This window comes from Salmo trutta, chromosome 12, assembly GCF_901001165.1.
Source record: "Salmo trutta chromosome 12, fSalTru1.1, whole genome shotgun sequence".
NCBI classification, from domain to species: Eukaryota; Metazoa; Chordata; class Actinopteri; order Salmoniformes; family Salmonidae; genus Salmo; species Salmo trutta.
The window spans coordinates 11,243,962-11,269,009 of NC_042968.1; the positions used below are offsets into that span (position 1 = coordinate 11,243,962).

Sequence of the window (25,048 nt, forward strand, 5' to 3'; positions counted from 1 at the left end):
ACTGTGGGATGGTAAGCGATTTTATTGCATTTAAAAAGGTGCTCTTTGGATAAAGATCAACACTGCTGTGATCAGCATAACACCCAAGCTAAAGTGATATAAATGACAATAACAAAACTCTTATTGGCAAATACAGGTACACCTCCTGTGCTGGATTCCAATACACTCTAAAGCAGCAACAATTACAGTACAGAAGGAAATACAAAAGTAGATCTTACTTGATGTTGTCCTCTCTGATGAGGACCAGGAAGAGTGGGCGACCTTTCATTTTCCAGCTATGCTTGATGAACTGCAGTGCATTCTACATACAAAGATATGTACCACATTAAACTTGCATTGACCAAACAGACATACAGTTAGGGACACAATGTGGGGAGTGAGCATTTCCCAGAACAAGGATTAAACCAGACGAATGTCTAAACAGAAGTGTTTATGAGGTGAGTTCACCCCAGCTCACCTTGATGTCATCAATCAGCAGCATGACATCCTGGGATAAGTAGAAGTCACTGAGATCAAAGACGATCGGGTAGCACACCACAGTCTTCCCCAGGATCCGATAAATCTGTGGTGAGTGGAGCAGACACGTTGCATTACCTGATCCTGCAGGCCAAGATGGATGGCTCGGAGGTACCGACATATACATTACTCTGGACAGGACATAAAACAACCCATCGATCTCGAGGAAGGAATACACAGAAGCTAGAACGCATAGACGTTACAGTCCTGCGAGCACAGATACTTCCTAAAACTAACACACCACGTCTCCTCTACAAACAAACACAAAATATGCACAGGCACACTCGCTCTTCCTGTTCGTTTCTAAAACACAAGCACTACCAAGCACACAAACAAAGAGATTATTATAATGTCCTGTGCCAGGATGCCCTATTCCATCAGAACACATACATCTTCCATAAAAAATTGTCTTAGTAATAGGTTTGGAACTGTGATTGATTCATTTGGCAATAAAAAAATATATATTGTATTCAGCTGTGTAAACTTATTTAGATGACCTTTACTGGGGACAACTAGAAGGAATACCAACAACAGTTTAATGACAGCAGCTCACAATATCAAAGTGGATTACGAAATTGAATGACACATATTTCCATCATGGATTGCATGGATTGCATGGCAGCAGTACTTTGTACAATGTTAAGAGTAAGGCAAAAATATGTATAATATCTATGTGCATTATATCTGTACATGTAAATGAATATTATTCAGTTTCTGAGCTGTGGTTGCACACTGAGAAGTGCTGGTTTATGTTCATCAGTGAGGAGGTGGTGGTATGCCCAGTACCTCGGAGTATGTGGTAGCATTGAGTGGTGCACACTCACCTTGCAAGTCCCCATGCAGCCCACTGGCCTTTCTGGACGCCCACTCAGCCCCAGCTTCTTATTGATGGCCAGGAAGCGGTACGCCTGTGGGAGAAAGAGAAATGCATACCTATTTCAGTTTCATTTTTCAAATTACACATCAAATCTTAGACCTATGGCCTATTGACCAATGCCATTTACATTACATCTGACTAACAGACCACAAAATAGATTTACCCTCCTCCTATTCCCTCAGGCAAGTCACAGATCCATAGAGAACTGCTATCATATAGCTAGCTACCTCCCTTTCCTCTCTTACACATATCTAGCCTTCAGATCTGACAACATACTCAGCTAGATATGAGAGATCATAATGGGAGTCATTTTAAAATGCCAGGCAGGGAAAGTTGTCTATTTTTATTGCACCTCTAAAAAGATCAATCCTCCCTCATATCCCCAATGATTTTTCTTTTGTTGCGATCCATAATCTAAAATGACCTCCCTCTGAAGTTATGAGACGTGCCAGTAGTTAACGGCCCCTGCAGAGCCTGCCTACGACGGCTCTGTTGTGGAGCCTAACACCCCTATGGTTCTGTTTAGTGCCATGGTGCAGGTGGGTTTCATGGAGAGTTGTCAGAAGGCAGAGGTAGAAAGGTCCCCTGCAGGTCCTTACTGTAAAGCAACACCAAGTAGCTCAGTTAGTTAGTAGGCTCCGTCAGTCAGGATCGGCTCTCACTGGTCCCCATTCTTTCACTTCTACCTGGTATGGTCTTGGTGTAATATTTCCTTGGCTAATGGTATTTTAAATATATTTGAATTCCATTTTCACTATGTAATGGTGCAAGGTCACAGAGTGTCTATGCCCTGAAGACACTGAAACGGAGAGAAAAGAGGTAACAACCTGTATGCCAGAGTGATGAGGAAAATTGTTGTCCAGCCACAATGCGGATAAGGGGCATTGATTTTACAACACCTGATCCATGCATGTGAGGAGGCACACTGCAGTCCCTGTGACCTCTGTGTCATACTGTCCCCTTTACGAGATGATGGGATGAACTCAGCCCTTATCTTTCCACACCATACATGGCAATTATTCCTCCTAATCAATCCAATCAGAGGCTCCTGGGCAATAACACTGACTGTATACTTCAGTGGCGCTGCAGGAGATGTAGCTAACAAGCTTCAATACAAAGCAATCACCAGTCTTACCAAAGAGCAATGTGTACATCCTACCACTAGATGGAGCTCTGCCACTCCTCCTGCTTTTCCCATCTTCAAATGAGTTGGAAACAATTTATACATGGGTGGAAAGTACGAAAGATAATAGGAGAATCAAGCAATTAACAGAATGTTATGATAAAAAAAAAGCAGAGTTCAGAATTAAGTCGCATAACAAATTCCCAGCGCCCCTGGCCATGTGGCCTGTTTGAGGAGAGACGTTATGTGAACCTTTGTCTGCACCCACGGCTCCCTGTCCCTGCCTGAAAAATACCAATGAACACAGCACACGGCTCACATCACAAAGTTCTCCCATTTAGACCACAATCAAAAGCAACCAAACTGCTAATGTGATTGCTGTTAATGCCACCAAGATGGCTACATTCTGAGCGTGTCATTAGGTTGGGTGATATGAGGCCTGTTGTAAGAGAATGACAGTTGTAACAGAAGGCTTTAGTGTCGCAGTGTCTCTGTTCATCAATCGAAAACCTGCTCTCCTCTCTCCTAGACATCTGGGTCGTTCCACGAAAAGGGGGGCCTTTTGCGTCCCTTTGATGTTTAAAAGTTGAAATTGCGCACCAATTTTGAATTTTAAAATCCTATTATATTAAATGAAGTACACTTTAATATAGACCACATGGAGAATTCTAATTGTATTTTCAATGGAATAAAGGCTCACTAAAGTGCCAAAATTCAGCATATCGGCATGTCCCTTCATTCAATCCTGTCACCTCTAGGAATATTTTCCATCATCCATCAGTTTCACCATCATTAGAAAGCCCTAGTTATTTTGTTGCTTTGACAAAGTCATATCTCCCGAGTCGCGCAGTGGTCTAAGGCACTGCAAGAGGCGTCACTACAGTCCCAGGTTCGAATCCAGGCTGTATCACATCAGGCGGGGCACAATTGGCCCAGCGTCGTCCGGGTTTGACTGGGGTAGGCCGTCATTGTAAATGAGAATTTGTTCTTAACTGACTTGCCTAGTTAAATAAAAAATATGAAGATTATAATATATTTCATGTGATTAGGTATTCATTTACATCTGTCCCTCATTTTAAGGTTTAAGAAGATATCGTCAACCCTGTTTATTTGGCACCTAATAGGCACTTACTACAGTACTTTTTCATTTAACCTCATGAGATAGGAAAATGCGTTTTGTTTTATGACAATGTTAAAATCTAAAGTTTCTTTGGACCAAGTTACACTTGGCACCAACAATTGGTGGAACGACCGTTGGCTTTTATAGACATGATCGCTGGGAGATGGGTCAAACGACATGCAGATGGGTTGGGGAGGCGTCACCAAGGCAAATGGAAGCTATTTTGGCAGCGCTGTTGCTGTGCCACCTGGGTTGAGATAAATAACATGCTGCTGGATGTAATTGCCGCTCTCCTGTCGTCAAGCAGCTGTTGGAAACACAATCGAACGGCAGAGAGAGATGAAGCGAGCGACGCAATGCAGAGCGGTGCCCCAGCCTTTAACAGATTCAAATGGGATTTAATATTTAGTATGCTGCTCGCCCTGGCTCGTGACACCCACCCAATCCATTGCTGCATAACTACATGCCCAACAACAGGGAGGAAGAGCAGAGGCAGACCTCTCTAAGATGTATTAATATATTAGGAAAGGCAGTGGTCGTTTCTATACGCATTACACCAATACAGTAATAGTTTTAGACTTGATGCACTGGATACTATAGACATCCCACAAGAAGAATACGCTGCTTGCCAAAATGACATATTGGACAGGTCAACTGGTCAATCCCGTTGGCCGATCTCCAGCCTCACTCTGACTGATTGAGCAACCAAGAGGGATAGCTTAATAGATCGTGTCTGCAAAGATTGACAGTCAGATGAATTGACTAAGCCCATATGCTCGGCTGACATCTCGATAGACGGCCTTGGACATCTAGGTAAATTGACTGATTGACTGATTAGTTTATTGCTTTCTAAAATCATGTACGTTTTCTAAAACGTTCAGAAAAATGTACGTGAACGTTGCACAATCTCCTCTCCTTGCAGTGAGCATTTAATGGCCTCAGTCAGGTTGTGGTGTTACCCATAGTGATGAACATCACACCTATTTCATTCTGTGGTATAACTCACATTGACCAGCTCCTTCTGGGCCCAGATCTGAATGGGCTCCACCTGTTGGGGTGTCTGAGTCTGGATGCCATAGGTGTTCAGGAACACCTGCAATCTGCAACACAACACAACACACTGTTAGGCTACACAGCTGGGACTGTTTCGGAAGCCCAACAGTCCGGGTGGCCAAAAGAATATTAGCTATGAAAAAGAGCACCACCAACTGGTGGCGGACTCCGATAGAGGTGCCGGTTAGAGGACGTAAATGACCAGTAGGAGACATGTACCGGATGCACATTTATTACCAAACAGACACACAGCAAACAAGGAGGAGGATAGACTACTAAAAGTGTTGTAGTGAATAGTGTATAGTGATTTTATGGTCAAAAACGCACTAAAACACCAGTCAGGGAGAACAGAAGAAGGATTGTCCATGTGGAAAGGTTCAAATGTGAGTTGATGTGGAGGACGGGAGTTTACAGAGGTTGTCTCAACCTGCCCTCCTCCTGGAAACAACTGAAGTGTTGAGAGGCAGAGTGGGGTTCGGCTGCTGTCAGGCTAGGCTACTGATTGGCTGACCAGGTCAGCTGAATCTGTTCCCTGACAACCTGGTCCCTAAACACATTGGTGTGAATTGGGCCTCCGCCACTGGACAATAGGGTCAGGCTGAGGACGGTCAACTCTACTGCAGCTGAAAAGTCACACAGAGTTTGTCTACACGTCCTAGCCAGAGAGACAGTTCAGTAAGGGTTTAATGATTAAAGTGATAGGGTTTTGTACAAGCTACACCTTGAAAAATTCTCTGAAACAAACGCAGCAATAGGTAAAGGCTAGGAGGAAGTGAGCAGGGTGAAATACGAGTGGTTAGCTGCTGAGGAAGACCTGCCGTCTGATTGGAACAGCAGGATAGGTTAACGGGCTTCAGCTGGCCAGCCGACCACTTTAACCTCCCTCTCCGACTCCAAAGCTAAATGAGGGTGCTAACAGATGAAGACCGTGCAATGGCCAAGCGCTTAATAATGTGCAGTGCAACAACAACAAAAAACACAGACGAGTGAAGGAGAGAGGGAGAAAAACGGCCAGCTTTACGAACTACCACAAACTCTCTCTCACACACACAATTCTCTCATCTCAGAGACACATAGCTACCTCACACAGTGTCCTATTCATCTTTCCCATCCCCTACCTCTGGCTCTCAGCAATCAGGGCTACATGGACCACCGTGTCATTATCAATGGGACCCTGGAACACAGAGAGAGAGAGAGAGAGAGACGTGAACGCTCACATTACAGGGAAAAATACAATTTCAGTTTATAGTATATAACAAAATCACAATAATATACTGAATTGTTATCTTGAATAATACATTGCAGTGAAAATTGCTCCACTTGTAAAGGAAAGCTTTGAATAGGAGATAAAGGGGTTTGAGGGAACAAAAGAGTGATGAGGGAAGAGAGGTGAACCATACCTCACTGTAACCTGTCATTACAGAAGTTTGAACAGTGGTAATCCTTATAGTGGTTATAAACTACTGATTTGGTAAGAGTTGGATTGGCCATAGTAAATCAGGAGTATCAGTGACCAAATACGCACTGTATTTCCGGATAGTAGCTCATATCCCACTTAAGGTCTTATTTTGGAATAACCTGTTTACATGCACCTTTGATATCCTGCTAACGAGTATATCTGAATAAACAGAATATTCCTAATTGGTTCATATGGGTTAAATGGAATATTAACTGAAATATGGACACTGACTGTAGGGCCTATAACCTCTCACATGTAGAGTAATATAATATTAACTCCTGCAGAACGATGCAATTCTTGCAGTAAAATTATACAACAAATGTTAATTTTGTCTCCGCAACAGGAGTGGTGAAATCTGATTTCTTTCTTTCAGCATCTCTTGAGAAAACGTGAACGCGCGCGGAACGTGTTATCTTTGACGCTGTTATGCAAGCAGACTATTTCAACCGCATAAAATATGCGCCCAAGACGAACTTGAAGTCTTATCAGAAACGTGTTTAATTGTTTTCCTCAGCTTTTAATTTCCTTCATTAAAAGGTCCCTTAATGAAACAGACAACATTACCGGTGTTAACGAGATTAAACGCATGCGTTCTATCAGTGTAAGACATTCTGGTGAGCACGACTTTATTTAGTCTTCAAGGGCAACAAGTTATGACAGAAGAGAAGCTGCCTATAACTAACTACAGTTGACAAACAAATGGCTTACCAAATGTCGGAAATCATAAGCATAAATTAAAGGGTGAAAGTAGCCAGTATGCTATACGGCCCAGTACGGAGTATAAGAAAAATAAATTATTATGGAATTATTATGGTGTCTCAAACTGCGCAGGTAGCCTACTTTTGAGGTGATTTGTTTGACAATCAGATGAAATCACTTTACAGTATCCCGTCTAAGATCAGCATATCCCAGGCATCTTATTTTGGTGTCACATAACCGGGATAACAAGCTTTTTCGGGTTATTCTAAACGGGATATGATGTTTATATGAGTCAGCTCAAAAACAGAATACTTCTGTATCCTGAATAATAACAGGATATTGGTATGCATGTAAACGTTGTCACAGATGCATCAGAGAAGCAGTGCCTTTGCTTCAGAATTAAGTTACATAAATAAAGCTACCAACTATGAACAAGGTGAAAGGTATGCATATGACACAACAGCCTGTCATACACCCGTGAATCTTTCAAGGAGTCATCTTTGAGGATCGAATGACGTTGATCTAATGATCATGCTCATTTTCTCTTCTATTCGCAGCAATTGCATTTCCGCCTCCCTTCGCTGAGTCCCGGGAGATGTATTCAGAGATAAGTGATTTGTAAACAGAGTGAATCATATCACTGGAGTTAAATGACTAAAATCCCTGAGCCATTTGAAAATAACATATTGTGATTCGCAGGAGGGCTGTTCATCAGAGGCAATGCTCCGTTAGATGGCCCGGCAGGAAGCCTGATGCAGGCAGAGAAGAGAAGGCTGGAAGCCATTTTGTTTGGGCGGAAAGAGCAGGTTTTCTCAACACCCTCATTATCATTAATCAGAGGAATCCGGGACGGGGGACGGGGGAAGAGAGAGGTTCACAGAAATCTCTTCTGATTAATTGTGAGCAGCGGCTTCCAAAACACTGAAATGGAAATCTCTCATTAGCATTCCGCTCCAAAACACAAAGGAATCATTTGAGGAGAGAAAGAAATAAAGAAAATAAGAAATGAAGATAAAATAAATGCAGAAATAATGCTTAAAATATCTTCTCTCTCTCCAGCTCACCACTATACCTACCTGGCGGGTAATTAGGTTTAAAGCAAAGCTTCGATTGGACAGCAGAATGTACTGGAACATCTTAAAAGGTGTTGCAGAGATCTTGTTATGTCTCAGGAAAAAAACCTGGATAAGACTGGTCAAGCTTCAATTAGCGCCTCATGTTCGTGCCTGCTGGCATCTGGCTCTGGGCCCTAGGTGCTGGGCCATGGGCCCCCCAGCTCCTGAGGTAACCCGGGCCAGAGCAGATGGAGGGACAACACACTGACGACACTACAGCCGGGAGACACTAACAGTCTCTCATAAGGCCACCTCAATGCTCAGTAAATGTGAACGGACACATACTGTATACTGCCCTACCAAGCAAAAAGGCAGTAACTGCTAATTTGGTCGAAAATGAGTTAGTCATTTTTGCTTCATTAAATACATGCTTAATCATGTGGAGAAGTATCCTGCCTCTACTGTATTGTGTTTTGGAGAAAATGGGAGTCATATTAGCAGTAACTGCACTAGGTTGCTGTAAAACCAAGGTAAAAAAAAAAAAAGAAGCTAATTTTCTCAGTTCCACGCTATGAGCAGTTACTGGCTTTTTGCTTGGTAGGGCAATATAAACACAAACAAAATCATGAACATTTTGACCGGGGTTAGAGGAAGACGTGTATTGTTTGCAGAGGAAGAGATAGATGGAGAGTGTCTTTGTTCCTTATTTGTTTTCTTTTAGGTGTAATGATGGTCTAATTTAATAGTGCAGTACATACAGTACCTGAAGCTCTTCTGTCTGAAGGAGAGCTGAAATGTCAATATTTACTTCCTCAGGCACATTCTCCATGTGCTACTACTAAAGTAATAATAGTAATACATTGAGAACAGAAACAGCTGTCAGAAAGATCTCACTAATTGGAATAAATGCTCTTCTACAACTTGTCTAGCAACTCCTCTCTGATATCAGGTTGTTGAAAAGAATGAGAACAATAAATTGCCCCTGAAAGAAAAAAGAAGAAAAAACTCAACAGTAGCTTGTGTCTCAGCATGAGAAATGTGCATCTCAACTAGTAAAAGCCCAATTGCAAAGCAAGCTTAGTCAGGAGTGCCACTCCCAGACTGCAAATATAAATGAGTTTAATCTCTGCTTCATTTGAGATTTTCCCAAATTAAAAGCACACTGCACCGTGTCTACCCAAACGCTGGGTACTAACACGTGTCCTTTGCATACAGATTGCATTTCACACAGTGGAACTCTCCAAGCATCCGGAAAGCAAAATGCAAGTAACTGAAATATACACATAGGCCTATCTCCCCAAAGCAATTGAACTGTGAATGTACTCCAATACATGGTCAATAGCCTGAAAAAACACTACTTCAAAAGAATAGTCACTATGTAAATTATGAATTAAGACTGAATCATTTCACTGAGGAAAATTACAGTGTTGGTCCTTTTCTGACACAGCTTGTGAAGACAACAATCCCTCCTACCCCCATCTCTCCTCTCCCACTCCCATCCCTCCTCTCCCATCTCTCCTCTCCCACTCCAATCCCATCTCTCCTCTCCCACTCCCATCCCTCCTCTCCCACTCCCATCCCATCTCTCCTCTCCCACTGCCATCCCATCCCTCCTCTCCCACTCCCATCCTCCTCTCCCACTCCCATCCTCCTCTCCCACTCCCATCCTTCCTCTCCCACCTTTCCTCTCCCATCCCTCCTCTCCCACTCCCATCCCATCCCATCCCTCCTCTCCCACTCCCATCCCTCCTCTCCCATCCCTCCTCTCCCACTCCCACTCCCATCCCTCCTCTCCCACTCCTCCACTCCACTCACACCCCTCCTCTCCCACTCCCATCCCTCCTCTCCCATCCCTCCTCTCCCACTCCCATCTCTCCTCTCCCATCCCATCTCTCCTCTCCCACTCCCATCCCATCCCTCCTCTCCCACTGCCATCCCATCCTCCTCTCCCACTGCCATCCCATCCCTCCTCTCCCACCCCATCCCTCCTCTCCCACTCCCATCCCTCCTCTCCCACTCCCACTCCCATCCCTCCTCTCCCATCCCTCCTCTCCCACTCCCACTCCCATCCCTCCTCTCCCACTCCCATCCCTCCTCTCCCACTCCCATCACTCCCATCCCTCCTCTCCCACTGCCATCCCATCCCTCCTCTCCCACTGCCATCCCATCCCTCCTCTCCCACTCCCATCCCATCCCTCCTCTCCCACTCCCATCCCATCCCTCCTCTCCCACTCCCATCCCTCCTCTCCCAATCCCATCCGTCCTCTCCCACTCCCATCCCACCTCTCCCACCCCTCCTCTCCCACTCCCATCCAATCCCTCCTCTCCCACTCCTCCACTCCCACTCCTCCACTCCCACTCTCTCCTCTCCCACTCCCATCCCTCCTCTCCCACCCCTCCTCTCCCACTCCCATCCCTCCTCTCCCTCTCCAATCCCTCCTCTCCCACTCCCACTCCCATCCCTCCTCTCCCATCCCTCCTCTCCCACCCCTCCTCTCCCACTCCCATCCCTCCTCTCCCACTCCCATCCCATCCCTCCTCTCCCACTCCCTCTCCCATCCCTCCTCTCCCACTCCCTCTCCCATCCCTCCTCTCCCACTCCTCCTCTCCCACTCCCACTCCCCCTCTCATCTCTCCCACTCCCATCCCTCCCACTCCCATCCCTCCTCTCCCACTCCCATCCCTCCTCTCCCACCTCTCCCACTCCCATCCCTCCTCTCCCACTCCTCCACTCCCACCCCTCCACTCCAAACCCTCCACTCCCACTCCTCCACTCCCACCCCTCCACTCCCACCCCTCCACTCCCACTCCCATCCCTCCTCTCAATATGTCTCCAGTGATTCAGTGTTAGGCCCTGCTGAGCCCTTCTGTCCACTGACCTAAGCTAACCAGCTCAAGGTTACACAGCCCCACCGGGACTGGCCATGAGCCTTCACAGCATCTCTAGCACACATTTTGTATATGCCACTCCACTCTAGGAACACCTTCCTAATATTTTGCCCTCAGAACAGAAATCCATAGATTAGGGCTTAATGAATTTATTTCAATTGATTGATTTCTTTATATATGAACTGCAACTCAGTCAAATCTTTGAAATTGTTACATGTTGTGTTAATATTTTGTTCAGTATACATAGACAATCCTATACATACACATGAATGTACCCATGAGTGTGCACACAACAGACGAACACCAAATAAAATGCACTCTGTTGTTGCTCAGCATTATTACGTGCACGTTTAGATCAAAAGGGATAATGACTTGAATTGACATATACTAAACTCGCATCACTGTACGTGTGTTACTAGTGTGTTGTTTAAAATGAGCTTGACAAGGCACTAAGACAAGGCACTAAGACAACGCTATCTCATGAGCTATCGGCAGTGACGTGCTACACATCGCGCGCAGATAGCCAAGTGTGAGCCACGTTTTTGATTGTACTTTCTCAAGGTTGGCATTTAAAAGCACACTTCATTTCCTCTCATTTTACATTTCCAGGTAGCATGAAAAAGGCAGACTTATTGAACTTGGTTTGGGGATATGAATGTAACAGTGGAGGTACAGACACAATCACTTCACAGAAATTGAAAACGGTGGGGATTGGATTCTTTGCTATGTAATTATGGAGGGATCCTTGCTGAGAATTTGATACGCATCGCCTTCGCTCTCTTTCTCCCTCTCACTGGGCACACCGCAGATATATTAGGTTTACTCGGCAATCCTTATGACAAAAAAAAAATCAATTTATATTAAGCTGAGCCCTATGAAAGCCTCCTTGAGCCTGGGCTTGTCAAACCTGTTGTATTTGATGTAATTCCCATTGAGATTCTACTGGGGAGACTGGGAGAGACCGTCTTTGATAAATCAGGCCTACCTACGAACGGCTCTGTATGGGTGCTGCGGCATCGTCACCCAGAGAGCGGACACACCAGCCCAGACAATAAAGCCCTCTAAGCTGACAGGTTCAGCCCATATTCAAGTACCGTTTTGCCATTATGGATTAAAGTCTTATTAAAATGGCGATGGAAGCCGGGACTGCGTGACATGGAGGAATGGGAGGGCGTTGAGTGTAAGTGTGGAGACTGACAGTCACCTGCGTGGCAGTAATTGCTCATATAATGTCAAAGCCCTTTTCCAGCTCGCCACCCACAAGCCGTTTTTCAGTTTATTAAGCACCGAGCCTGGTGTGCAATAACATTGGCATGGCAACTGCAGCAGCACGGGCGAGTTAGGAGACCCATATGGCTGTGCCATCTAAATGGTCTCTGCTCTGGCGCATGTGACTGACCTGGCTCTAACCCCAGCACAGCGCTCCCCATGACAGATAATTGATACGCCCAGACAGGGATGACACACAACTGTTGTTTTTACCCAAATAGAGACCACGATTGTACTCTACATCACTGCTGTGAGCTTGGCCACATTCCACGAGACTCCGAGAGAATCACGTTCAGCAGCATGGAACTCCATGATGAAAGACCAAACTGTGTCGGCCTGTCGAGGAGGTGGTCACCTATGTAGATGCTCGCCTTTGGAAAGACAAAGAAAGACAAGTTGGAAGATCTCCTGCTCACAGGTCACTTCCCCTTAGGTATGAGAGGCTGAGAGAGCTACTATAGTGATTATGGCTAATAAACCAAACAGTGAGCTTGGAAAAACCACGGGGCCAAATGTATAAAAAACTAATTAATGTGGATTTGACTCGGGACCGGGGCCTTGTAAAGTTTCTAAAGCAGACGCTGTGATCCACTTTTGCTGTCACATTATGTGAGAGATGGCCTACTCCCTGCCGGTTCAGGTCACTGGCAATCTCTCCTGGGCTCTTGCTGTCAGAGGGGGGCCCAGCCCTGCTCTACAGTGCTGTCAGCGTGCCATTTGGCAGCCCTGTCCTGCTAATGAATATTATTTATCTTTGGATGCAAGGGAAAAAACAACATCCATCTGTTCACAACCATTCAGGGTGTCACATCAAAACAGGGAAGTCTGGATTATGCATCTAAAAAAAATGGTGTCCCTCTAATGTTTGTTTTAATATGTTAAAACATGCTAATTCTTTTTTTTTTTTTTTTACATAATCAAATCACAATAAATGTTCCTTTGTTCTGCAATGGATCTGAGAAGCCTTTCCCCTCATATGGTGATACAAAACAAACTTGTAGTATGGAACCCAGAATGCAGAAAAGGTATGAGCAAGGGGTTTGGAGTTTGACTTTCAAAAGCTTGGAAAGTTGGAAAAAGACATTCTGGCTTACTTTCAGGACTGTAAAACTGAATTCCCCAACAACATTGTGCATTTAGTAGAGACACTAAAATCGACAACCTCAAATGCCTTCCATGTTGCGCCTCTCTTTCTCTGAAGGGGCTTGTTTGTGCCTCATAGTGTGACGGCCAATTGAAGCCCTCTCACCTTTAGACCTCATCACAGATGCAGGGCTGAGTGACAGCCCCCAGGATGCACTGTGCTTTGGAAATTTCCATTAACCTTGTTCTGTGGCTCACAGAATCACTCAGTTAAAGAGAGAGCTGTTTCTGTTGTGGGGACTAGAGCTATAAGGAATTGGCTGCCAGAGAGCAACTCTACAGTACACGTATGCGATACTGTGAATAGGTGTGTGTTATGAGAGTATGTGTACGCATGTAGAAAGAGAGTGAAAGAAAATACTAGTATTTATTTGCTAATTTCATTGGTGGTGGATGAGGCGAATTCCCCCACAAAGTAAAGCCCTTTGAGGTTACATAAAAATATTATTAATTATTATGCGTTTGAATCCATCTCTGCGTGTATTTGTGTTCATGTGTGTCCTTCTTTGACTCAGTATTACGGTAGTGAAAATGTGTGCATTTGTTTCATGTGTCTGATTAGCTAATCTGGTGTATAGTTATATTACATGTTTGCTGCACGCGTGCTTTGATGGTGTGTGTGTGTGTGTGTGTGTGTGTGTGTGTGTGTGTGTGTGTGTGTGTGTGTGTGTGTGTGTGTGTGTGTGTGTGTGTATATTTTAAGGCATATGGTTTAATGATATCTCCTCTCTGGTTTTTGTTCTGTGTTTATTTGGAGAGTGTTTCCTGAAACTCCCTGGGGTGCGTTTGATCTGACTCAACCTCTGAGCCTAGCAAAACGCATCGCTTCTCATGTGGAACAAACCACAGACAAGGAGCATTCACTTCACATTCTCCTAATGGTTTCTAAATACTAAACTACCCTGATCCACACACACAGATCTGGGTCTAGTGCTTACTGGGCCTTACATTCTGGGAAGTGCATAAAATTCTGGGAAGTGCATCAAATTCTGGGAAGTGCATAAAATATATGCGCTACCAAAAATAGTGTACTATTTGTATCGGTTAATAACAATTTAACGTACAGTACACAGGCTCTGGGAATTTAAGGACGTTTCAATTCAGAGCTGCTCAGCATACACAGTCGCACTATATTCTTCATAATATGTATAACACTAACATTACATAAATAACACGTGAACTATGTGAATCCCATTCTCTCGTGAATTATCTAGGTCTCCGGGCATCACCTAGCTGTATTATCACATGAAACATTTAAATGCATAGCATCAAGCTTGCTGAACAGTCAAATCTAAATGTAACCCCACAAATCGCCATTCTAATACAGTGTTAATGTGTGTTATTCTAGTCACCGTTACACCACAGCGGCATCTTCCATTCACTGCCCTCTTCCATTCAGACGTTCATTCAGAATATTTTAGCAGGTCTAGCCTAATGTATCACGGAGTGGTCCTATGTAGTGTGCCTTTAAGTGCATCGCAGACATGACGATTCTAAGAGTATCTCAGCCGAAATGGGAGCACAAAAATCAACCGTAGATTCCATGTGAAAGCTCAGCGCGCCCACGCACGCAGGCGCCGCCCCCAACAGACCAAAGGGTTCTAGTGATGTAAAGGAAAAGAGACAGCCGCTCCACGCGCTTGTGAACATTACGCAATCCCCTCCCAGCGTGCTCTCCCAGCGACGCAAACCTTAGCCCCGTTCCGGGGTGAAAGGCTTGAGAAGGTACCGGAGCTCCAACCTCTGCTCCAGGGTGAGCTGCTTAGCTGAGCATTTGCGTCATGAATAAAACAACCTGTTTTTCCACTGAGGTGAGATAGACTGTAGATTCATGCAGGAGGAAAGCTAAACTCAAGGTAAATTATGTAGACTCCTGATCTCGCTCTCCTTCCCCATTGATTTTTTTTACCTCTCGTTTGAGCCTTGTCGCCCACCGCATATCATCACAGGTTTGGAATAATACATCAAAGTTTGTCCTAGCAAGTAAGAATATATGACATCTGAATCAATGATGTATAGAATTATGCAGACTCATGTATACATGCAGAGGGTGTAGACTGCAGTAGTGCCCTTATAGCAGGTTAACTATTTAAGCAAGGCCCGTGGAGGTGTGGTATATGGCTAATATACCACGGCTGAGGGCTGTTTTTATGCACAACGCAACACTTGGATACATCCCTTAGCCGTGGTATACTGAGGTGCTTTATTGCAATTATAAACTGCTCGCCAACATCATTAGAACAGTAAACAAGTTATTTTGAGTCGTACCGTTGGTATATTGTCTACACGTGGCTGGAATGCTGTTTCAGCCAATCAGCATCCAGGACCCAAACTACACAGTTTATAAGGTGAATTATAGCGGAGAGGAAGAGGCGAAGCGAGAGGCTTTACTCTGCCCAAAATCTGTCCACGTTAAGCAGATCATTAAGTGAGGAGTTTTTGTATGGGCGGCAATGAGATAGAATTCAGGGTAGAATTTAGTCAAGCTAAAAAATAAGTGAGGCTTATTTGATCTAATAGAAGTTTTGTAATGTAAGAGTGTACTGATATACACTGAGTGTACAAAACATTACGAACACCTTCCTACCATTGAGTTGTTGACACAAACGGGTGCGCTTGGCGTCTACTACCATACCCCGTTCAAAGGCACTTCAATCTTTTGTCTTGCCCATTCACCGTCTGAATGGCACACATTCACAATCCATGTCTCAGTTATCTCAAGGTTTAAAAATCATTCTTTACACTGATTGAAGTGACATCCCAGCTACTTCGAGAAAAAACACTTCATATTAGAGTTGTTCCCTGAAATTCGAGACTGTCTATGCATATTCATGAGGCTAGCAGTCACTCTCCATTTGGATACAGGCAGTTGACGTCAACACTCCTCGTAGAATATTCAAAAAGGTATGAAAATAACGAGATGCATCAACCAATACAAAGAGAGGAATAGGCGGGAGCTTGACAGTCTGCCGTTCTGCTCGGTGGACAGCGAATCCCATTGTTAGGGCGGAGACACAAGCATCTCGTCATTATATCTATAGTATCTCTGATTATAGTGATGGCCAAACATGGCTGGTCACATGGGAATGGGAGTCGAACCTGATTGGAGTATCTCATGCTGACGTTCCTCTGATCCTGGCGGGGTACGTAGCGTTTGATTGGGTCGATGTCTTGGGGGCTGATCAGCTCATCCACTGGAAAAGAGACATGGCAGAGTGGAGGGGTGAACACACGGAGAGCACACTAAAAGGTTCCAACTGATACAAAGGACATAACCCCATAAAATGACTTTTCCTTACAAAAAGTCCTTACTTGGCAATGAGAACCCATTAACCTGTGAGCCACTTCACGAACATACAGCAAAGACATATGTTGAACTGAATATCTGAACTCTGTGACCTCCGCAGTCTGACGTGACAACAGTATAGTGAACACCCCAGCGAGCATGCTCTACAGAGGATACCGCTCCAGCGAGCATGCTCTATAGAGGATACCGCTCCAGCGAGCATGCTCTATAGAGGATACCGCTCCAGCGAGAGGTCAGAGAAGAGAAGGTATTTGACAGTGAGGTGAGGTCAGTGAAGGGAAAACAGAGAGACTGACCCAGCAGCCTGGCGATGTTGAAGAGGGCCTGGCCCCACAGGAACAGCATGCCATCTTGGCCCGTGTTGGCAGGGAAACGCTTCTGGCTCCCGTGCTTCTTCTGCTCCGCCTCCACAAAGTCGGCAGGTACGCGGTAGTACTCCGGGATGACAGCATGGCCTGACCCACAACAAACAGGACGGGAGATAGATACACTTTACTGTGCTGGGTGATTACAAACATGTCGAATAGAAGGCCCTAATGGAATTTCCAGGAGGTTGATACATCTGAAAGGAGTGCAGTTTATGTGTCTGCTGCTCAGGAGAAAGGAGTGGTAGTTATCTATTCAAAGGTATCTTAACAGACACACGTGAAGAAATGTCACATTTCCAAGATGGAATGCACCGGGAGTACAATACTTTCTCTGCATAACAAAATGCAAAGACACCACAAAGCCAAAGGAGGTGACAACTCTGTCTGCAACCACTGAGATGTATTCCTAAAGCAGCATGCATGCTTCAGAGGCTATTGGCTCCCGAGATTCTTTTAATGTGGTTTCTTTACTGGGGGAAAAATACAGCTTTGTGTGAAGGCTGATATAAAAGCCTGGTCCTTGAAATATGTGAACAGCTTTCGTGCACTCAGCATGTGGGAGATGATATTGTAATACGTATAATATGAAAATAACAGTAATCTTTGCAACCAAAATGTATGTGCATTTCTCAAAAGACTCCCACGGATGCCAGCTCGAATGTGTATGTGAGAGGGACTAATAAGTGTTTCCCCTATATTAATTTAGCAGCGGTGGCCCACCACTGCTGAATTGTTGCCACCGCCGCAACAAATCTGATGTAATTTTGTACAATAAAAATATTCCTGCTGAGACACGCTTTTAAATAGATAGTTGTTGGCTCTACCAACTAGCATGTCATTGTGCTAACGCTAGTAGCAGTGCACCCCCCCAGTAACAATGCACCCCCCCCCCACCCTTGACACCACTGCTGAAAAAAATCCTAGGGGAAACACTGCTAGAGTAATTGAGTGTGTATGTGCATGGGTGTGGCAGTATATGTGCACAGTAGTTTCATAAGAACACAGATCACCAAGGGAGGAGGAAAACTCACCCTCAAAAGATTGAAAAATGATAGGCGTTAACAGGTCTTGGTATTCTTTGACTTGGGCGTTGTTCCCCCTGAAGACCCCTGGAAATCAAATACAGGTGAGTAGAGGAGACCGTAAAATGGCTAAAAAAAAGTGGCAGATATTCAAGTTCCATGTAACCCAACACTCACAACACTTTCATAACAATATGAACATCACAACTATTGTGATGTTTACTGTGTACGACTCACCATCAATCATCATGAAGATGAAAAATATGGGAAACTCGCATTCAATTCCATCAAAAAGCTGAAAGAGAAAAGAACATTAGATTTTCATGAAAGTGTCTTTGAAGAATTGAAAAAAAGACATAACACCGAGAAGGTCACTCGTTTCCTAACCCGAAAGAGAAATAAACATGGCATGCAAGTGCATTCATCTCAAAATATATTGCTTTGTGTCAGTGATGGGCCTGTCCCAAAACACACACTTAAAACACTTCTTAACAGGTGAAGGGTGGCGAGTTCGTTTTCCAATTCTAACAGTTTAACAGACGCAAAAACAATTACTTCTGAGATGCTATCAGAGTCCCAGCCAACCAGAAACTCCATTACATAGCTGTAGACTTCTTACCTCACCACCCATACCCATAAATCGTCTGGGGTTGAAATTAAAAACAAGCCAAATGTAGAGATGTTTGTATAGCGAAACAGCAATTTATTCATTTCAATAATTCCAAGGAGAAACTTCAACAGTAACTGTGAGGACGTAATAAGTCTTAAGTAATTTTTTTGTTGTTGTTGGTATTGATCGTTTGTCAGATAGTGTCCTTGGTTCTGTTCTGATGTAGCATTCACAAACCAAAGGCAACATAAATCATTTCGACTTAGTGGATCAATTACCCGAGGACACACTAAAAGAACACTGAATGAAACAGACCGAAGCATATATCTGCATTACGTAACAACCCTTCTTCAAACTGACTAGCTCTCAAGACATTCACCTAAGGAATCTTTTTGGGACCAAAGCAGCGGCTCACTTTCGCGGTATGCTTGGCTTCCTCGCCTTCAGAGAGAGGAGGAGCATAACAACTCCTGAAATGTAATTAAGACTTTGTTATCGCCGTCTCCCATCTCTGCAGACAATCTCCATGGCAATAGGAGATAAGAGAGTGACTACAACGTAATGAAATATAGGCTATTAATTGGAGTGGTCACACATTTCCCATGCTGCAGTTTGGCTGTTATAGCAGAGATAACAGGGACCGCTTCAGCCATCAGTCCATCAAATCAAAAGAAATCTAACATATGATTCCCCCCAGCCATCTCTATTCATGTATTTTGTTATCAGCTTTACCAAAGCTATGTTGCATACCGTACTGCGAGTTGTTCGTCATTGCTCAAGGGTTAGGCTGACACAGCTGGGTCATGCTAGTGTGTGTGAGTGTGTGAGTGCTTGCTTGCGTGCCTGTGCCAGTAGAGATAAGGCACAACATGATGGAGATATTTAATAAAATGTTACAGGGATGGAGAGAGCAGTCACTGATGCCTACTTCTGCAGTAAACACCAGCTATCCCAGGAGCCTCAACTATTCTACAGATTGTAAAACTCTATATTGTACGACAGGATGCACTCCTTCACTTGTAGTGGGTAATGTTACAGACTTTAGAAAATCTAACAAGATATGCGTTTTCAAAATGAATAAACCTGCAATCAATGCCCTCCCACCCAAAACAGCATATTTCAGCAATTAAATATGATGTACAATGTCCTTCGTGATCCCATACATGTGACTTCTAGCTATTTGAGTGGGCAGCAAGAAGAGGTTGTGCATGTGCAGAGAATAATTCCATCTATAATGTTATGTAATGGCCTACTACATTACCTATTGTAATGGATGAGATTTCAAAACGATTCATCACGAGGTATTTTATAGTGTAATATCCAGCTTCCATTCCCGAAATGGTCTGACTGGGACCTGTTGATTGCACCTAGTCTAAATCCTATAATGAAACTTTAGAGTTCAGTGGCTCAGAATATTCCCATATTTCCTCCCTTTGTGTTTCCCCCTGTTGAATCCAAGCTCATTAATTTGGGCAGGTCAGTGCTGCGGCTAATGCAATGATTTGCTCAGTGTTAAGTAGCTGCCCTGCTCCAAATTCACACTCTGCACGCACGGCAGCTAATCCTGAAGTTAATATGCCTTCAGTTGGGATTTATCAACAGCGGAGCAGGCACATTTGCGTGGTTTCTGTCGTAGGAAAACAAAAACTGAATTAACCCTTTACACACGTACCCGTATACAGGTTGACAATGGCAGATTTGGGCACTGATTGGAACACAGAGGCTGTACAGTAACGTTCTATACATGACGTCAGAGCTCAGTGTCTCCACTTCACAGTGCTGTATGGGTTTTGACTGACAGCCGTTCTGAACTTGAGCACTGAACGCGACAAGAAGTTGCCTCATCCCTCCCGCTAAATTGGGCAACTTTGGCAAAAAAAAAAATTTGTCTGAGTGAGGGAAATGCTGTAAATTACGAGGACTCTATGTATTTTTACAGATGAGACGTTGAGGATAAGAAATACCGCTTTGATGTCATACAAGCACGCCAAAACACCTCCGAGTCCACTTGTCCACATTTCCATCTTGTAAGAACATTTTGGACACTGTGCTAACAAACCTCCAAACGAGCTTCAATTCCATACAACACAACTTCCGTGGCCTCCAACTGCTTTTAAATGCTAGTAAAACTAAGTGCATGCTCTTAAACCAATTGCTGCCCGCACCCTCCCGTCCGACGAGCATCACTACTCTGGACAGTTCTGACTTAGAATATGTGGACAACTACAAATACCTAGGTGTCTGGTTAGACTGTAAACTCTCCTTCCAGACTCACATTAAGCATCTCCAATCCCAAATTAAATCTAGAAAAGGCTTCCTATTTCGCAACAAAGCCTCCTTCACTCATGCTGCCAAACATACCCTCGTAAAACTGACTGTCCTACCAATCCTTGACTTCAGCAATGTAATTTACAAAATAGCCTCTAACACTCCACTCAGCAAACTGGATGTAGTCTATTACAGTGCCATCCGTTTGGTCACCAAAGCCCCATATACTACCCACCACTGCGACCTGTATGCTCTCGTTGGCTGGCCCTCACTACATATTCGTCGCCAAACCCACTTGCTCCAGGTCATCTATAAGTCTTTGCTAGGTAAAGCCCCGCCTTATCTCAGCTCACTGGTCACCATAGCAACACCCGCCCGTAGCACGCGCTCCAGCAGGTATATTTCACTGGTCATCCCCAAAGCAAACACTTCCAGTGGCCGCCTTTCCTTCCAGTTCTCTGCTGCCAACGACTGGAACGAATTGCAAAAAAATCAATGAAGCTGGAGACTTATATCTCCCTCTCTAACTTTAACCATCAGCTGTCAGAGCAGCTTACCGATCACTGTACCTGTACACAGCCCATCTGTAAATAGCACACCCAACTACCTCATCCTCATATTGTTATTTATCCTCTTGCTCTTTTGCACCCCAGTATCTCTACTTGCACATCATCATTTGCACATCTATCACTCCAGTGTTAATGATAAATTGTAATTATTTCGCCTCTATGGCCTATTTATTGCCTTACCTCCCTACTCTTCTACATTTGTAAACACTGTACATAGATTTTTCTATTGTGTTATTGACTGTACGTTTGTTTATGTGTAACTCTCTGTTGTTATTTTTGTCGCACTGCTTTGCTTTATCTTGGCCAGGTCGCAGTTGCAAATGAGAACTTGTTCTCAACTGGCCTACCTGGTTAAATAAAGAAAAAATAATACTTTAAGATAATACACAACGCAGAGGACTAGAGGTCAATAGGGAATTAACAATCAATGGAAATAGTTGTTTTTCAGTTCAACATCTGGTTAGAATCGGTGTAGGGGTTTCAGTCCTGGACTCATAGCTACATGTGGTAATATCTCATTGGTCTGAATCGTCTATACATTGAGCCTGAAACAGGATACTTGTTATTTGGCCATTGGCCCAATTTTACTGCAAGGAATTGTAATTGGTCAACCACAGGCTAGGGTTGGGGGTTATAAATTACATCCCGTCACTTTGTTCTGTGGAAAATCATTGAGGACAGGAAACAATGAATATCAACCATCTACTTCCTAGCATAACATCTATGATATGTTCTTTTTGAATAAACCTATTTTTCTCCCCTTGATTTACTTTGGGGTCTGTGTTATTGAAGAATAACATCAACTGCTAACTATCTCATAAAACTCATGTAATATGCAGTGTCAACATTTATAATCACTATGTTTGATGTGCAGTTACAAGATGACATGGTGTTATATCATGGGTTGTCCTGAACAGAATGAGCCTGTTTGTTGTAGAAACTTTGCCACGGACCACACATAGAATGCAATTGTGTCTCCAGTCTATGCACACCAAAATTACTATCTGCTTCTCTGAATTCCCTAGTATTTGTAGTGAAATCCTAAGACTAAGATCATATTTTATCATTTAGATAGTCCTTTTGTCAATAGACATTTTTTTTCAAATTATGCCGACCATGTCAGGTGAACTGTTGTGTCCTCACCTAAAGTCTAATAATTTCCCCATAATTTCCAAACTGTTCCCTTTGAATTGCTACCATTGTTATGCATATGCTTTCCGTAATTTAGCCTTATCCATAATAGGTCAATTCCCGACGAAGTAGCGCATGTTAGTCATCACAATCTGTCTGTAGGGTTGGCTTTTAAACTAAACCACAGACCTTCATCTCAGCCGGTTTGTAGTGTCTCCTATTCTCGTCTTCATTGGCGGTCCTGTAGCCGTCACGCAGGAAGCGCTTGAAGCCGTACTTCCCCTTTAGCTTGCGCACCACCTTGTCCAGGGTCTGACTGTAGAGGGCGTCATCATCCACAGCGAACGCAGGGTAACTGATGCAGGGCAGGAGGGCAGCATCCGTATTCTGTATTAGGGTTCAAAGAAGGTTTAAAATGCGTAGCATTTAAAACACAGATACGTGTTTTTGATCATTTCCTAAGTCGACCCTTCACCCCCATGTGCCAGTTTTCTTCAGGTAGTTAGTAAAGGGTTAAGAGACTAAAGGACCCACTCTCTCTCTCTTTGCTAATGGCTACTTTCCAACATTAAAGAGGCTGACATTTAATAACACATTAGTCAGAGACTCATATATAATTAAGATGCTCAACGTTTTATTTGCATAAGCCTTGTACTGTACTCCCTTCACCTCCTTCCTCCGCAGCCCTCTCTCACTCCATCCCCACCTCTCCCTCCCATTAGCCCACGCTGTAGATGTAGCTCCAATGCATTTCTTCCATCTCCCCTAATTAATCCAATTCATTTACAGGAGCACTTTTCTGTATAGTTGCTCTTACTGCCGGAGAAAAATGATTAGCCCCTTCTTTACTGGTGAACTGGGAGACTAGACTGGTCACTGAGCCAATACATCTTCGGGTACAGAGTGGTATTTAGCAATGAGTGGTTTAATTGTCTTTACTCACGTGGGACCTGGATTCTCTGGGTAGGAGGGATGACAGTGTCTGTCTGTTCCTGTTGTGGGCATCCAGGTCCACGAAGATGACAGACCAAGAGCAACCCTGCAGACCAACAGAGATGACAAGAGTCATATTCACTGGTGGTTGTAAGATTGATGCGGGTCAGACAAGGTCCGATACTGATTCGCTGTGGATGAAAATTGTAGCGCTTCCGTTTTGTCACAACGCAAGATTCAACGTAGCCTGCATGCTTACATGTTTGGACATAACGCATATAGGAAACCTGGTTGAACACCGACTTTCACAGCCAATCAGAATTCAAAACATCTAGGACATGTTTATATTTATTCCGTCCGTGCTTTTGAACTGTGCCACTAGTGAGCCATGGGACTGCAGGGCATGGATGGCAGCTACTGGCTGTTCCCAGCATGACCTGATATAGGCCTGTCACACTGCAGCTGTCACCACCACTTCCACTAGCTCCCTGAAAAGAAGCCTTAATACGCAGGAAACAACATGAAAATGTCACAACCATGAACGCAAGCGTTTCTTTACCCCCGCAATAACAACATCTGCTAAATATGTCTATGTGACCAATACAATTTGATATGATTTGATTTTGACACTCGCACCAATGTGCACAGACACACGTACCAATGTGTACACACACTACATAGCACATTCTCTACATAGCAGAAGACCTGTTTTGTTTACGTTACTGTGAATTCAGCTAGGAGGATGAAGTGCCGCACACACACTCAGAGCCTCCAACGTCTCACCTGCCGCCTCTGCAGAGCAAAACCAGCTATGAAAGCAGCAATATTACAACCGTACTCTTACAAAAGAGTCAGTATTGCCCGACCATTTGATATTTTTGGGTAAAAAGCTAAAAAGCATTGTTTTTCTATGCTTTGAGCACAGTGCGGGGGCACTCCAACCATGAAGGGCCATCCAATCACCTCGATACCACATCATGTTGTTAGACTGCAAACTCTTTGCCCACGGTATGATTACCTACCCTCCAGCCCCTGTGTTGAAATGAGGGTTTGAGTGCTTTTTCTGGGTTAGTTTACTGTACCATTTTTGGATTAACACATCTCTCAAAATTTCTGTTACAAATGTTCCCGGACACGTTTCTTCACTAACACCTCAACAAATGTTCACATTTAGGAAAAAAAAGTACTATCTAAGCAGTTTCTGCACAATGCATTATGTATGCTGCTTTCAAACAAACCAACCAAAGCTTTTAGCCATCAGAGTGACTCAACAGGCCTGCTTTAGTGATTTACTGTACATACTGCAGGGTTTGGTAGAATGGGATGTAAATGATTGTGACAGTACAGAACGTGGTCTCCACTGTGACCTACGCTTCTTAGTACCGTACCTTTACTGATAGCACTCCACATTTTGCTGTGAAGCAGGCAGTCAATTAATAAGCTGACAACCCACACATAATAGCTGGGTAAAGTTAGTGATTGGCTCCCTCTCGACCATTGTTCTCTGGCTAGTCATTGATTGGCTGTTGCCTCTAAGGAACACAGCTGGGGAAAGTCACTGATCATGGCTTATTCTCAGTTGAAAATCTAGAGGAAGTCAGAGGGGCACTGAGAGCAGGCCATCATTAACAACCTAT

The 25,048-nt window shown here is 44.0% G+C and overlaps 1 protein-coding gene across 3 annotated transcripts in view; it reads right to left on the reverse strand.

The window, feature by feature from the left end:
* phkb (phosphorylase kinase, beta) overlaps nucleotides 1–25,048 on the reverse strand; it is a 57,991-nt gene that overhangs the window by 10,740 nt on the left and 22,203 nt on the right. For all 3 annotated transcript variants that reach the window (XM_029767085.1, XM_029767084.1, XM_029767086.1), the window contains 11 exons: nucleotides 23,422–23,517; nucleotides 22,668–22,865; nucleotides 18,138–18,195; nucleotides 17,910–17,987; nucleotides 16,807–16,965; nucleotides 16,303–16,397; nucleotides 5,808–5,863; nucleotides 4,643–4,736; nucleotides 1,341–1,424; nucleotides 458–562; nucleotides 219–301 (listed from right to left, as the gene is read on the reverse strand). In XM_029767085.1, coding sequence (XP_029622945.1) covers nucleotides 219–301; nucleotides 458–562; nucleotides 1,341–1,424; nucleotides 4,643–4,736; nucleotides 5,808–5,863; nucleotides 16,303–16,397; nucleotides 16,807–16,965; nucleotides 17,910–17,987; nucleotides 18,138–18,195; nucleotides 22,668–22,865; nucleotides 23,422–23,517 — 1,106 coding nt within the window. The remainder of the gene's footprint in view (nucleotides 1–218; nucleotides 302–457; nucleotides 563–1,340; nucleotides 1,425–4,642; nucleotides 4,737–5,807; nucleotides 5,864–16,302; nucleotides 16,398–16,806; nucleotides 16,966–17,909; nucleotides 17,988–18,137; nucleotides 18,196–22,667; nucleotides 22,866–23,421; nucleotides 23,518–25,048) is intronic.